The following is a 13,189-nucleotide window of genomic DNA, read 5'->3' as shown; positions in this document are numbered from 1 at the left end:
TGCTAGTCGAGGATTCCCTAAAGGTAAACATGCAGGTTGAATCCGTGATTAAGAAAGCGAATGCAATGTTGTCATTTATCTCAAGAGGGTTGGAATATAAAAGCAGCGATGTGCTACTGAGCCTTTATAAGAACATAGAACATAGAACAGTACAGCACAGAACAGGCCCTTCGGCCCTCGATGTTGTGCCGAGCAATGATCACCCTACTTAAACCCACGTACCCCGCATACCCGTAACCCAACAATCCCCCCATTAACCTTACACTACGGGAAATTTAGCATGGCCAATCCACCTAACCCGCACATCTTTGGACTGTGGGAGGAAACCGGAGCACCCGGAGGAAACCCACGCACACATGGGGAGGACGTGCAGACTCCACACAGACAGTGACCCAGCCGGGAATCGAACCTGGGACCCTGGAGCTGTGAAGCATTGATGCTAACCACCATGCTACCGTGAGGCCCCATTTGGAGTATTGTGACCAGTTTTGGGCCCCACATCTCAGGAAGGACATACTGGCACTGGAGCGTGTCCAGCGGAGATTCACACGGATGATCCCTGGAATGGCGAGTCTAACATATGAGGAACGGCTGAGGATCCTGGGATTGTATTCATTGAGTTTAGAAGGTTAAGGGGAGATCTAATAGAAACTTACAAGATAATACATGGCTAAGAAAGGGTGGACGCAAAGAAACTGTTTCCGTTAGGCGAGGAGACGAGGACCCGTGGGCACAGTCTTAGAATTAGAGGGGGTAAATTCAGAACAGAAATGCGGAGACATTTCTTCAGCCAGAGAGTGGTGGGCCTGTGGAATTCATTGCCGCGGAGTGCAGTGGAGGCCGGGACGCTAAATGGCTTCAAGGCAGAGATAGATAAATTCTTGATGTCGCGAGGAATTAAGGGCTACGGGGAGAATGCTGGTAGGTGGAGTTGAAATGCCCGTCAGCCATGATTGAATGGCGGAGTGGACTCGATGGGCCGAATGGCCTTACTTCCACTCCTATGTCTTATGGTCTTATGATAGAATGGTGGAGCAGACTCGATGGGCCAAATAGCCTAATTCTGTTCTTATATCCTATGAATTATGAATCTTATTCCATGACTATTCCAGTTGGTATATTCCAAATAATAACAGCCTAATGTGTGAAATAACATCTCCTCATTTACCCACTATTTTTTCTCCCAACTATTTTAACTCTATGATCTCTTGTTACCAATCCACCAGCCAGAGGAAATAATTACTCTCCACCTGCTGCATAAGACCCTTCCTCAATTTCAATACTTTTATTAAATTTCCCTTTTATCTTTTCTGCTCTAAGGACAATAATCCCAATGTCTCCAATCTGCCCACATAACCAAACTGCCACATCCCTGGTATCATCCTGGTAAATCTGTCCTGTGCCCTCGCCAGGGGCTTGACCTCCTCCCTCAAGTGTGTTGCCCAGAGTTGAACACAGTACCTAACCAGTGACCTAACCAGTGAGAAGTGAAGGGTTAACATAACTCCTCACACTTTGTATTTAATACTCCTATTTAAAATTCAAGAATCCCACAACTCCCTTATCATCTTCCTCTTCCGTTAGTGATGTAATGATGCTGGAGCACACCGGAATACCACTCCGGCACCTCCAAACGGGAATGGGGAGCAGAGTGAGGAGGACCCGGGGAAGAGACACAGATTGTGAGATGCAGGGGAGGAGAGGCTCATTGCAAGGCCTCGGTGTGGTGAACCATTGTTACACCTGTGTTAGGGGATGTAAGGTAGGACCTGTATTACAGGTTCGCCAGTAGCCCCTGCCTGCTGGCTCCGCCCAGGAAGAGGAGTATAAATATGTGTGTCCTCTATGCAGCTGCCATTTCGCCAGCTGCTGTAGGAGGCCACGCATCTGACTGCAATAAAGCCACAGTTGTACCCAATCTGAGTCTTTGTACAATTGATCGTGCATCACTCGGAATGGAGGTTGGAGTTTGGGAGGAAGAGGATGATGATGGTGTGTGTGTGTGTGTATGTGTGTGTGTCAGGAAGTGGGAGGGTGCGTGTGTGAGAGTGTGTGTGTGTGTGTCAGGAAGTGGGAGGGTGCGTGTGTGAGAGTGTGTGTGTGTGTGTCAGGAAGTGAGCATGTGTGTGTGTGTGTCAGGAAGTGGGAGGGTGCGTGTGTGAGAGTGTGCGTGTGTGTGTCAGGAAGTGAGAGTGTGTGTGTGTGTGTGTCAGGAAGTGGGAGGGTGCGTGTGTGAGAGTGTGTGTGTGTGTGTGAGGAAGTGAGAGTGTGCGTGTGTGTGTGTCAGGAAGTGAGAGTGTGTGTGTGTGTGTCAGGAAGTGAGAGTGTGCGTGTGTGAGAGTGTGTGTGTGTGTGTCAGGAAGTGAGAGTGTGCGTGTGTGTGTCAGGAAGTGGGAGGGTGCGTGTGTGAGAGTGTGCGTGTGTGTGTCAGGAAGTGAGAGTGTGCGTGTGTGTGTCAGGAAGTGGGAAGGTGCGTGTGTGAGAGTGTGTGTGTGTGTGTCAGGAAGTGAGAGTGTGCGTGTGTGTGTCAGGAAGTGAGAGTGTGTGTGTGTGTGTCAGGAAGTGAGAGTGTGTGTGGATAAGTGTGTGCGTGAAGGAGCGAGAGTGTGCTTATGTCAGGAAGTGAGAGTTTGAGCGGGATTCTCCGTCCCGGCAGCCGGCCAACGGGGTTTCCCGTTGTGGACCCCCCCCACTCCATGGGGAAATCACAGGGGCGTGAGTGCGCTGCCGGCGAAGCGGAGGATCCCACGGACGTAGAATCCTACCCTTTGTGTTTGTGTGGAAGTGAGCCAGTGAGTGTGTGTGGTGTGTATGTGTGTGAGAAAGAAAGTGTGTGCACGAGAGATGTGTGTGTTTGTGAGGCAGTGAGATTGTGTGTGTGTGTTAATGGGAGTGAGAGAGTCAGTGGGCGGGATTCTCTGAAAATGGGGCTATGTCCCCACACCGGCGGGAAAACCGGCGCCAACAACTCCGATGTCAGCAGCCCCCGAAAGTGAGAAATCCTCACCTTTCTGGGGGGGCTAGGCTGCCACCGGAGTCGCCCCACAGCTCCAGCCGGAGTTTGCGCATGCGCAGAATGGCTGGCGTATTTCCGCGCATGCGCGGTGATTCCCTTCTCCGTGCCGGCCCCCGGGCAATATGGCGGAGCCTGACAGGGGCCCGGAGGAAAGAAGAACCCCACGGAACCAGCCCGCCCGCAGATCGGTAGGCCCCGATCGCGGGCCAGGCCATCGTGGGGGCCCTCCCCTGGGGTCGGAACCACCCTGCCCCCAGAACCGCCCCCGCACACTTACCTGCCAGGTCCCGCTATGCGTGAGGTGAGTAATTCACGCCGGCAGGACTGGGCAAAACTTTATGGCTACCTGGCCCATCGGGGCCCAGAGAATCGCTGGGGGAGGGGACCCTGTCAATGGCCCCCTGACCGGCGTGGCGGGAATCCCGCCGGCCCCTGAAAAACGGCGGCGGAGAACAGGGCAGCCAGCGTCGGGGCGGTGGGTCGGGATTCGCGCCTCCCCCCGGGGATTCTCCGACCCGGCGCAGGGCCGGGGAATCCCGGCCAGTGTGTCTGTTCGGGAGTGAGAGGGAGAGTATGTGTGAGTGTGCTTGTATGTGTGCGTGTGAAGAATTGGGCCTGCTCTTTCAGGAATGAGCCAATCCTGACAGCTGCTACCACCCAGGAAGCTGCCACCTTGGCATTGTGATACATTTGGTGACTGGATGTGTTGTGGGGCAGCTGCCATCGCTGAAGGATGTGGCATGGAGAGAGAAGCACATTCTGCAGGTACATCTCTCCCAGGCACAGAGCGATGGGCTCAAACCTATCCACGTTAAACCTGCATTCTCTTAAAATAATAATGTGTTCTGCTTTTTGATTATTATCCTTTCTTCCGTTGTGTTATCACAAGCAGAAGGAATGGCCTCTATTATAGAATCTCAACAACGGACTGCGACCTCTTTACCCTTCCCAACCTGATAAACATTGTTTAAAGATCAAGACTTGGCTCATGTGAAGCAAAATTCTGGACGAATCAAGAAATTTCTTTCGGCCCCAGAAGTTTGTCACCACATCTTTTATCCTTTGTGAAACACAGCCACATTTCCTCAATCAAAGAGGTAAAGTATATTCCGAAATGATGATAATTGGTCAGAAATGAGGGTGTTACCTTATTCAGTAGATAGTATGGCAGGGAAAGATAGTTGAGGGTGCAGGCAAGGATTTCTGCAACATGAAAATGTCTCAACATGTTGGGAAGTAATGGGTTTAATCAGTATCCTGAGATGATATTCAATTTCCATGAGGGAACCACAGGATTTCACAAGACAGAAGGAAACTACACAGCCCATCATTGTAACTGATCTTCCCTCAGAAAGTACTATCCCCACTGTCCTAGTCCCCACCCTCCTCCCTTTTCTTTACTTCAGATATGGAACATATGATGGATTCTATTCCTGCTGCTGTCCCTGGGTGGCAGGCTTCAGTACCATGTGGACCTCTAGATCTTGCAAATTGTTGTCATCTGTTCTCATTACTGTAATATCCTCCGATATTCCATTATCCCCCTCCCTGAGAGAACTCTCCAATCCTCCGAAACAAGTGCATCGGTTCCTCCCTTTGCCCCTCTGTTAATGGCTGAGTTTTCAATCAGATCGAAAGTTTTGAATCTCCATCGCTAAACCCCTCCTCCTCGCCAACTCCCTCTCCCCATTTAGGATCCTCTTTAAAACCCATCCCTTTGACGGAGCTTTTGGTCAACCCCTCCAACCTTCCCTCCTTTGGCCCAGAGTCTGTGTTTCTTTACCCCTGTGCGGAGGCAGTGGTGTAGTGGTATTGTCGCTGGATGTGTAATCCAGAGACCCAGGACAATGATCTGGGGAGCTGGGTTCGAATCCCACAACGGCAGGTGGTGGGATTTAAATTCAATTAAATTTCTGGAATTAAAAATCTAATGATGACCATGAAACCGTTGTCAATTGTTGTTAAAAACCCATCTGGTTCACTAATGCCCTTTAGGGAAGGAAATCTGCATCTGGCATCCTGACCTGGTCTGGCCCACATGTGTCTCCAGCCCCAATGTGGTTGATGTTTAAACGCCCTCTGAAATGTCCCATCCCCACTCAGTGATATCCAACCGCTAGAAAAACACAAAAAAGGAACGGACCATCCGGCATCGAACCAGGGCCCGGACACGGCAATGCCCCGGACACGGCAATGCCCCGGACACGGCAATGCCCCGGACACGGCAATGCCCCGGAAACGGCAATGCCCCGGACACGGCAATGCCCCGGACACGGCAATGCCCCGGACACGACAATGTCCCGGACACGGCAATGCCCCGGACGCGGCAATGCCCCGGACACGACAATGTCCCGGACACGGCAATGCCCCGGACACGGCAATGCCCCGGACACGGCAATGCCCCAAAAACGGCAATGCCCCGGAAACGGCAATGCCCCGGACACGGCAATGCCCCGGATACGGCAATGCCCCGGACACGGCAATGCCCCAAAAATGGCAATGCCCCGGACACGGCAATGCCCCGGAAACGGCAATGTCCCGGACACGGCAATGCCCCGGACACGACAATGCCCCGGACACGGCAATGCCCCGGACACGACAATGCCCCGGACATGGCAATGGCAAACCCAGCCCTGCCGACCCTGCAAAGTCCTCCTTACTAACATCTGGGGGTTCTTGCCAAAGTTGGGAGAGCTATCTCACAGACTAGTTAAGCATCAGCCTGACATAGTCATACTCACAGAATCATACCTTACAGATAAAGTCCCAGACATCACCATTCCTGGCTATGTCCTGTCTCACCAGCAAGGTGGAGGCACAGTGTTATACAGTCGGGAGGGAGTTGCCCTGGGAGTCCTCAACATCGACTCTGGACCCCATGAAGTCCGTATGGCTTCTGGCTAAACATGGCCAAGGAAACTCCCTGCTGATTACTTCGTACCGGCCACAATGAGCTGATGAATCAGTGCTCCTCCATGTTGAACACCACTTGGAGGAAGCACTGAGGGTGGCAAGGGCACAGTATATGCTCTGGAACTTCAATGTCCATCACCAAGAGTGGCTCAGCAGTACCACCACAGTCCAAGCTGACCGGGTCCTAAAGGACGTAACTTCTAGTCTGGGACTGCAACAGGTGGTGAGGGAACCAACAATAAGGCAAAACATACTTGAGCTCATCCTCAGCTATCTGCCTGCTGCGGATGTATCTGTCCATGACAGTATCGGTAGAAGTGACCACCGCACTGTCCTTGTGGAGACAAAGTCCTGTTTTCACATTGAGGATACCCTCCATCGTGTTGTGTGGCACTACCACCGCGTAAGTGGGGTAGACTTTGAACAGATCCAGCAACTCAACACTGGGCATCCATATGGCGCTGTGGGTCATCAGCAGCAGCAGTATTGTACTCAACCACAATCTGCAACCTCATGGCCCGGCATATCCCCCACTCTACCATTACCACCCAGCCAGGGGATCAACCCTGGTTCAATGAAGAGTGCAGGAGAGCATGCCAAGAGCAACATCAGGAATACTGAAAAATGAGGTGTCAACCTGGTGAAGCTACAATACAGGAATCCTGAGGCGAAGAACACACCTCCTACCCCCAAAACCTGTCCACCATCTACTAGACACAAGTCAGGAGTGCAATGGAATATTCTCCACTTGCCTGGATGAGTGCAGCTCCAACAATACTCAAGAAGCTGGACACCCATTCAGGACAAAGCAGCCCGCTTGATTACTCGCCTTTCCACAAACATTCAAACCCTCGACCACCCAACAGTGGATACCGTGTGTCCCATCTACAAGATGCACCATAGTAACTCACCAAGGTTCCTTCCACAGCACCTTCCAAACCCACGACCACTACCATCTAGAAGGACAAAAGCAGCAGATACCTGGGAACCCCACCACCTGGAGGTTCCCCTCCAAGTCACTCACCACCCTGACTTGGAAATATATCGCCGTTCCTTCACTGTCGCTGGGGCAACACCCTGGAACTCTCTCCCTAACAGCACAGTGGGTGTACCTACACCTCAAAGTCTCGCTGTGGTTCAAGAAGGCAACTCACCGCCACCTTCTGAAGGGCAACGAGGGATGGGCCATAAATGCTGGCAGAACCAGAGACGCCACATCCCCGAACTGAATTTTTAAAATAGGATTGTTGTGCCATTTTTCTCAGACATAAACGTGAGCTGTTATTCCAAATATAGTATTTTAAAATCTTACTTGATATCAAAGTGAGGAACAGCAATGCAGTAAAAACCATGCTCCCAGTGACAGTTTCCACAGGTTTCAGTACAAGAGTCTCTGTATCGTTCAAAAGATCTGCGATGAAGCATTTCCTTCCTCCTCGAACTAGAAATATCTGCCTAACACGTACAGGATAAGAGAAGTTGACCAATCACACTGCTTCACAACATAGTTTGTGTAAATGCCAATGGTTGCAACTTGAGGAAATGATCTCTTGTTCGCCGACTATTCTCACATTACGATATTCAGTAAAGATATTCTCTTTGAAAATATATTTTCAATTTGGACATCTGGTTGTTTTGCTTTTTGCTGTAATTTGTATTAATAAAATAAATAACCCTCTTGGTGCTTTACACAGGAAATTCATTCAAACACATCCTTTAAAATTCGAGGGATGGGAATCTGTGAATTGGTATCCAGGGTGTGTAAAGAGGAACTAGACTGAGGGTATGCGAACCTAACCAAATAAAGATTATTGTTATTATTAAGTTTACAGTCGATGATAGTTGTCAGAAATTGATACTTTACAGATTTGTTTGCTACTTGTAAGACATGGGTTGTGGAAATCCATTGGTAACTGTGTAATATAAAACACACTGTTAGAGACAATCCTGATTGGAGCTGATTATACTCAATTTGAAGTTAAATTTTGACTTTGAAATAAACATTTCGCTGACTCCCCTGAGCTTTGTTTCTACAACATAAATCTGTTTCTCTCTCTGACTCTGCCCCAAACCATCTCATGTCTCCCTTCTCATGGAAGCATTTAAAACTTTTTCACAAACTTCCTTTGCCATTTTGCGAATGTCGTTTTATGACATGTAACATTTTTCCATCATTCATAGAATTTACAGTGCAGAAGGAGGCCATTCAGCCCATCGAGTCTGCACCAGCTCTTGGAAAGAGCACCCTACCCAAGGTCAACAACTCCATCCTATCCCCATAACCCAGTAACCCCACCCAACACAAAGGGCAATTTTGGACACTAAGGGCAATTTATCATGGCCAATCCACCTAACCTGCACATCTTTGGACTGTGGGAGGAAACCGGAGCACCCGGAGGAAACCGACGCACACACTGGGAGGATGCGCAGACTCCTCACAGACAGTGACCCAAGCAGGAATCGAACCTGGGACCCTGGAGCTGTGAAGCGATTGTGCTATCTACAATGCTACCGTGCTGCCCTCATTGGATATTTAGGTTTCATCCCTGCTCAATGAGGGTTGGGTATCTTGCAGTCCTTGTGCTATTCTCTGTCATTTTACCTGAACTGACAAAATCCATTTGAAAACACAAACAGCAGCACTGCCAGCACCAGCAGCTCCAGCAGCAGAACCAGCAGCTCCACCAGCTCCACCAGCAGCTCCAGCAGCAGAACCAGAACAGAAGCAGCAGCTCTGCCAACAGCAGCAGCAGAAACAGCAGCTCCACCAGCAGCACCAGCAGGAGCACCAGCAGCAGCACCAGAACACAAGCAGCAGCTCTGCCAACACCAGCAGCAGAAACAGCAGCTCCACCAGCAGCTCCAGCAGCTCCACCAGCAGCTCCAGCAGCAGCACCAGAACACAAGCAGCAGCTCTGCCAACACCAGCAGCAGAAACAGCAGCTCCACCAGCAGCAGCAGCAGAACCAGCAGCTCCACCAGCAGCAGCAGCAGAACCAGCAGCTCCACCAGCAGCAGCAGCAGCAGAACCAGCAGCTCCACCAGCAGCAGCAGCAGCAGCAGCAGAAGCAGCAGCTCCACCAGCAGCAGAAACAGCAGCTCCACCAGCAGCACCAGCAGCTCCACCAGCAGCAGCAGCAGCAGAACCAGCAGCAGCAGCAGCAGAACCAGCTGCTCCACCAGCAGCACCAGCAGCTCCACCAGCAGCAGCAGCAGTGAAGGGGGGTGTCCTGAGGTATGACCCCTTAAAACCGGATTGCTAGGATAACACTAGAATAATTCTACATAAGTTAACTTGTTAAGAATTGAGATTAATCATTGAAAGTATCCCCAGTAATCATTATTAACCATTAAACCTGTAGAACATAGCAGCGACAGGCATTTAAACTCTGGCTGATAAGTAGTGGGCGGGATGTATGATGGGATTTAAGCTAACGTGACCGAGTTCTCAAGATAGGCAGAATTAGACAGGAATAGTGTGGCCAGCAGTAACACAGTCAGCTCAGTGAATACTTCTTATCAGTGGCCCAACACCCTGCGCTCAGACAGGCCATGGCACAAAGAGGAACCAGCTTCAACACCCTGCACCCAGAACGAAGAATCAGCTGGGCAGGGACTGATTGAGATAAGCGACATGGGACAGGGGGGAGCAAAGGAGCACGGATATGAAAATGACAGAGGCCAGGGAACAGGATGGGGCTAAATCATGAGCTGATCACGCAGTCACCATGCTGCCTAAAATAAACTTCATTGGTGAAGATAAAATTGACAGATACAGGGATTGGATATAGTCCAACTGGGGTGGGTACTGAATTTTGGAAAATTGTATAACTGTTGTACCTAAACCAGTGTAAAGTAGGTGCAGGCGTTTGTGACTCCGGGAGCGTGGATCCAGTCCCCATAGCGGCTTCAAGACCCCTAGATGGCGCTGGTGAGGGTGGCCGACCCGGGGAGGCGGCATCCAGACCTCTAGATGGCGCTGGTGGGGAGGTTGACTGACCAGGGAAGGGAGCGTCTGTAGAGTGCAGTCGTGGGCGGGGGGGGGGGGGGGGGGGGGGGGGTTCCAGGCAGGGCCAGTGGGAAAACCGGTTGTCCAAGGCAGGGGGCGACAGTGAGGTGCGCCGGTGGGGGGGAAGGTGGGGCTGGCGTCGAGGGCGAGGGAGGGGATCCAGCGGGCGCCAGGTCCCATAGGGAGACCGTGTCTTGTCGGCCGTCGGGGTACTCCACGTACACGTACTGGGGGTTAGCATGGAGTAGAGGACCCTTTCGAAAAACGGGTCCGACTTGTGTGCCCGCGCGTGTTTCCGGAGCAGGATGGGCCCGGGGGCTGCCAACCAGGTCGGGAGCGAGGTCCCTGAGGAGGACTTCCTAGGGAAGACAAGGAGACGTTCGTAAGGTGTTTGGTTAGTTGCAGTGCAGAGCAGAGACCGGATGGAGTGGAGGGCGTCTGGGAGGAGCTCCTGCCAGCGGGGGACTGGGAGATTCCTGGACCATAGGGCCAGTAGGATGGTCTTCCCGACTGCTCCGTTCTCCCTCTCAACCTGTCCGTTACCCCGGGGATTGTAATTGGTCGTCCTGCTCGAGGCAATTCCTTTGCTAAGCAGGAATTGACGCAGTTCGTCACTCATAAAGGAGGACCCCCTATCACTGTGTATGTAGGCGGGGAGTCTGAACAGGGAAAAAATGCTGTGGACTGCTTTGATGATTGTGGTTGTGGTCATGTCGGGGCAGGGGATGGCGAACGGGAAGCAGGAGTACTCGCGAATCACGTTGAGGAAGTATGTGTTGCGGTTGGTAGAGGGGAGGGGACCTTTGAAGTCCTTGCTGAGGCTTTCAAAGGGACGGGAAGCCTTTATCAGATGCGCTTTCTCTGGACGGTAGAAGTGCGGTTTGCACTCCGTGCAGATGTGGAAGTTCCTAGTGACTGTTCTGACCTCCTCGATGGAGTAGGGCAGGTTGCGGGTCTTTACGAAATGGAAGAAACGAGTGACCCCGGGGTGGCAGAGGTCCTCGTGAAGGGCTCGGAGGCGGTCCACTTGTGCTTTGTCACATGTGCCATGGGACAGGGCATCAGCAGGCTCGTTTAGCTTCCTGGGACAATACAGGATCTCGTAGTTATAGGTGGATAATTCGATCGTCCACTGTATCGTTCTTTATCTTGCCCGGCTGTGCATTGTCGAACATGAAAGCTACCGACCGTTGGTGCGTGAGGAGGGTAAACCTTCTGCCAGCCAGGTAATGCCTCCAATGTCGCACAGCATCTACTATGGCCTGTGCTTCCTTCTCGACCAAGGAGTGGCGGATTTCGGAAGCATGGAGGGTACGCGAGAAGAAGGCCACGGGTCTGCCCGCTTGGTTGAGGGTGGCCGCCAGAGCCACGTCAGATGCGTCGCTCGCGACTTGGAAGGGGAGGGACTCGTCGATGGCACGCATCGTGGCCTTTGCGATATCCGCTTTGATGCGGCTGAAGGCCTGGCGGGCTTCCGTCGACAGGGGGAAAGTAGTGGTTTGGATAAGAGGACGGGCTTTGTCGGCGTAGTTGGGGACCCACTGGGCGTAGTAAGAGAAGAACCCGAGGCAGCGCTTCAGGGCCTTGGAGCAGTGAGGGAGGGGGAACTCCATAAGGGGGCGCATGCGTTCCGGGTCGGGGCCTATCACTCCATTTCGCACTACGTAGCCGAGGATGGCTAGACGGTCGGTGCCAAACACGTATTTATCCTTGTTATACGTTAGGTTCAGGAGTTTTGCAGTCTGGAGGAATTTGCGGAGGTTGGTGTCGTGGTCCTGCTGGTCGTGGCCGAAGATGGTGACATTATTGAGATACGGGAATGTTGCCCATAAACCGTATTGGTCGACCATTCGGTCCATCTCTCGCTGAAAGACTGAGACCCCGTTTGTGACACCGAAGGGAACCCTTAAGAAGTGGTAGAATCGCCCATCCGCCTCGAACGCAGTATACCTGCGATCACTCGCGCGGATGGGGAGCTGGTGGTAGGCGGACTTTAGGTCTACCGTGGAGAAGACCTTGTACTGCGCGATCCTGTTGACCAGGTCGGATATACGGGGTAGGGGGTACGCATTCAGTTGCGGTAAACCTGTTGATGGTCTGGCTGTAATCGATGACCATCCTGTTCTTGTCCCCGGTCTTTACCACCACAACTTGAGCTCTCCAGGGGCTGTTGCTGGCTTCGATGACCCCTTCCCTCAGAAGCCGCTGGACCTCGGTCCTGATGAACGTCAGGTCCTGGGCACTGTACCGTCTACTGCTGGAGTGACGGGGTGGCAATCCGGGGTGAGGTTTGCTAATAGGGAGGGGGGGTCGACCTTGAGGGTCGCGAGGCTGCAGACAGTGAGAGGGGGTGTAGGGCCGCCGAATTTAAACGTTAGACTCTGAAGATTACACTGAAAATCCAACCCTAGGAGTGTGGCCACGAGAGGTAGGGGAGGACGTAGAGCCTGTAATTCTTGAACTCGCTTCCCTGGACCGTGAGGTTCGCTACACAATACCCTTTTATTTCAACTGAATGGGAGCCAGAGGCCGGAGAGATTTTTTGATTGACGGGGTGGACAGGAAGAGAACAGCGCCTTACTGTCTCAGGATGTATAAAGCTCTCCGTGCTCCCAGAGTCGAGCAGACAGGACGTCTCGTGCCCGTTGATCAATACCATTGTCGTTGCTGTGGAAAGAGTGCAGGGTCGAGACTGGTCCAGGGTCACCGGTGCCAGCTGTGGCAGGAGTTCAGAGTCATCATCGGGCGGTGTGTGGTCACCCGCTCTGAGGCCCTTGGAGCCGGTCCAAGATGGCGGCGCCTATTGGTCACACATGGCTGAGGAGGGACAAAATGGCGGCGCCCATCCCCCCGCACGTGGCGTCGGCGGAGCAAGATGGCGGCGCCCGGAGGTCCCACGTGGCGCTGAGGGAGGAAGATGGCGATATTCATGGGCGGCATGGTACCCGTGGAGAAGGTTGGAGCCGCGATCCGCACTCGCCGCCCGTGACCGCAGCGACTGCCCGGGCCGGGCAGACCGCCATGAAATGGCCCTTTTTGCCGCACCCCTTACACGTTGCCGAACGGGCTGGGCAGCGCTGTCGGGGGTGTTTCGCTTGCCCGCAGAAACAACAACGGGGCCCAGCGGGGTTGCTGGGGCGTCTCGCAGCGCAGGCCTCAGGCGATTCAGAGTCCACTGAGGGGGAATTCCACACTGCTCAGGGGGCCGGCGCGCGGTCGGGGGCGTAGGCACGGGCGTTTCGGGAGGCCAC

General features: G+C 52.7%; 2 protein-coding genes across 2 annotated transcripts in view; both read right to left on the bottom strand.

Annotated features, from left to right (window-relative positions):
• LOC119978317 (polymeric immunoglobulin receptor-like) overlaps positions 1–7,344 on the bottom strand; it is a 32,795-nt gene extending 25,451 nt beyond the window's left edge. Inside the window, exon 1 of the mRNA XM_038819856.1 lies at positions 7,242–7,344. Within this exon, the coding sequence (XP_038675784.1) occupies positions 7,242–7,281 (40 nt within the window). The 5' untranslated portion in view covers positions 7,282–7,344. The remainder of the gene's footprint in view (positions 1–7,241) is intronic.
• The window catches only part of LOC119978316 (polymeric immunoglobulin receptor-like), a 177,556-nt gene that overhangs the window by 92,275 nt on the left and 72,092 nt on the right, over positions 1–13,189 (bottom strand). The gene's annotated exons all lie outside the window — the stretch shown is intronic.

Source organism: Scyliorhinus canicula, chromosome 15 (assembly GCF_902713615.1).
Source record: "Scyliorhinus canicula chromosome 15, sScyCan1.1, whole genome shotgun sequence".
Taxonomy (NCBI): domain Eukaryota; kingdom Metazoa; phylum Chordata; class Chondrichthyes; order Carcharhiniformes; family Scyliorhinidae; genus Scyliorhinus; species Scyliorhinus canicula.
Note: the sequence above shows the minus strand (reverse complement) of the source record. Positions and strands in the feature narration are given on the sequence as shown.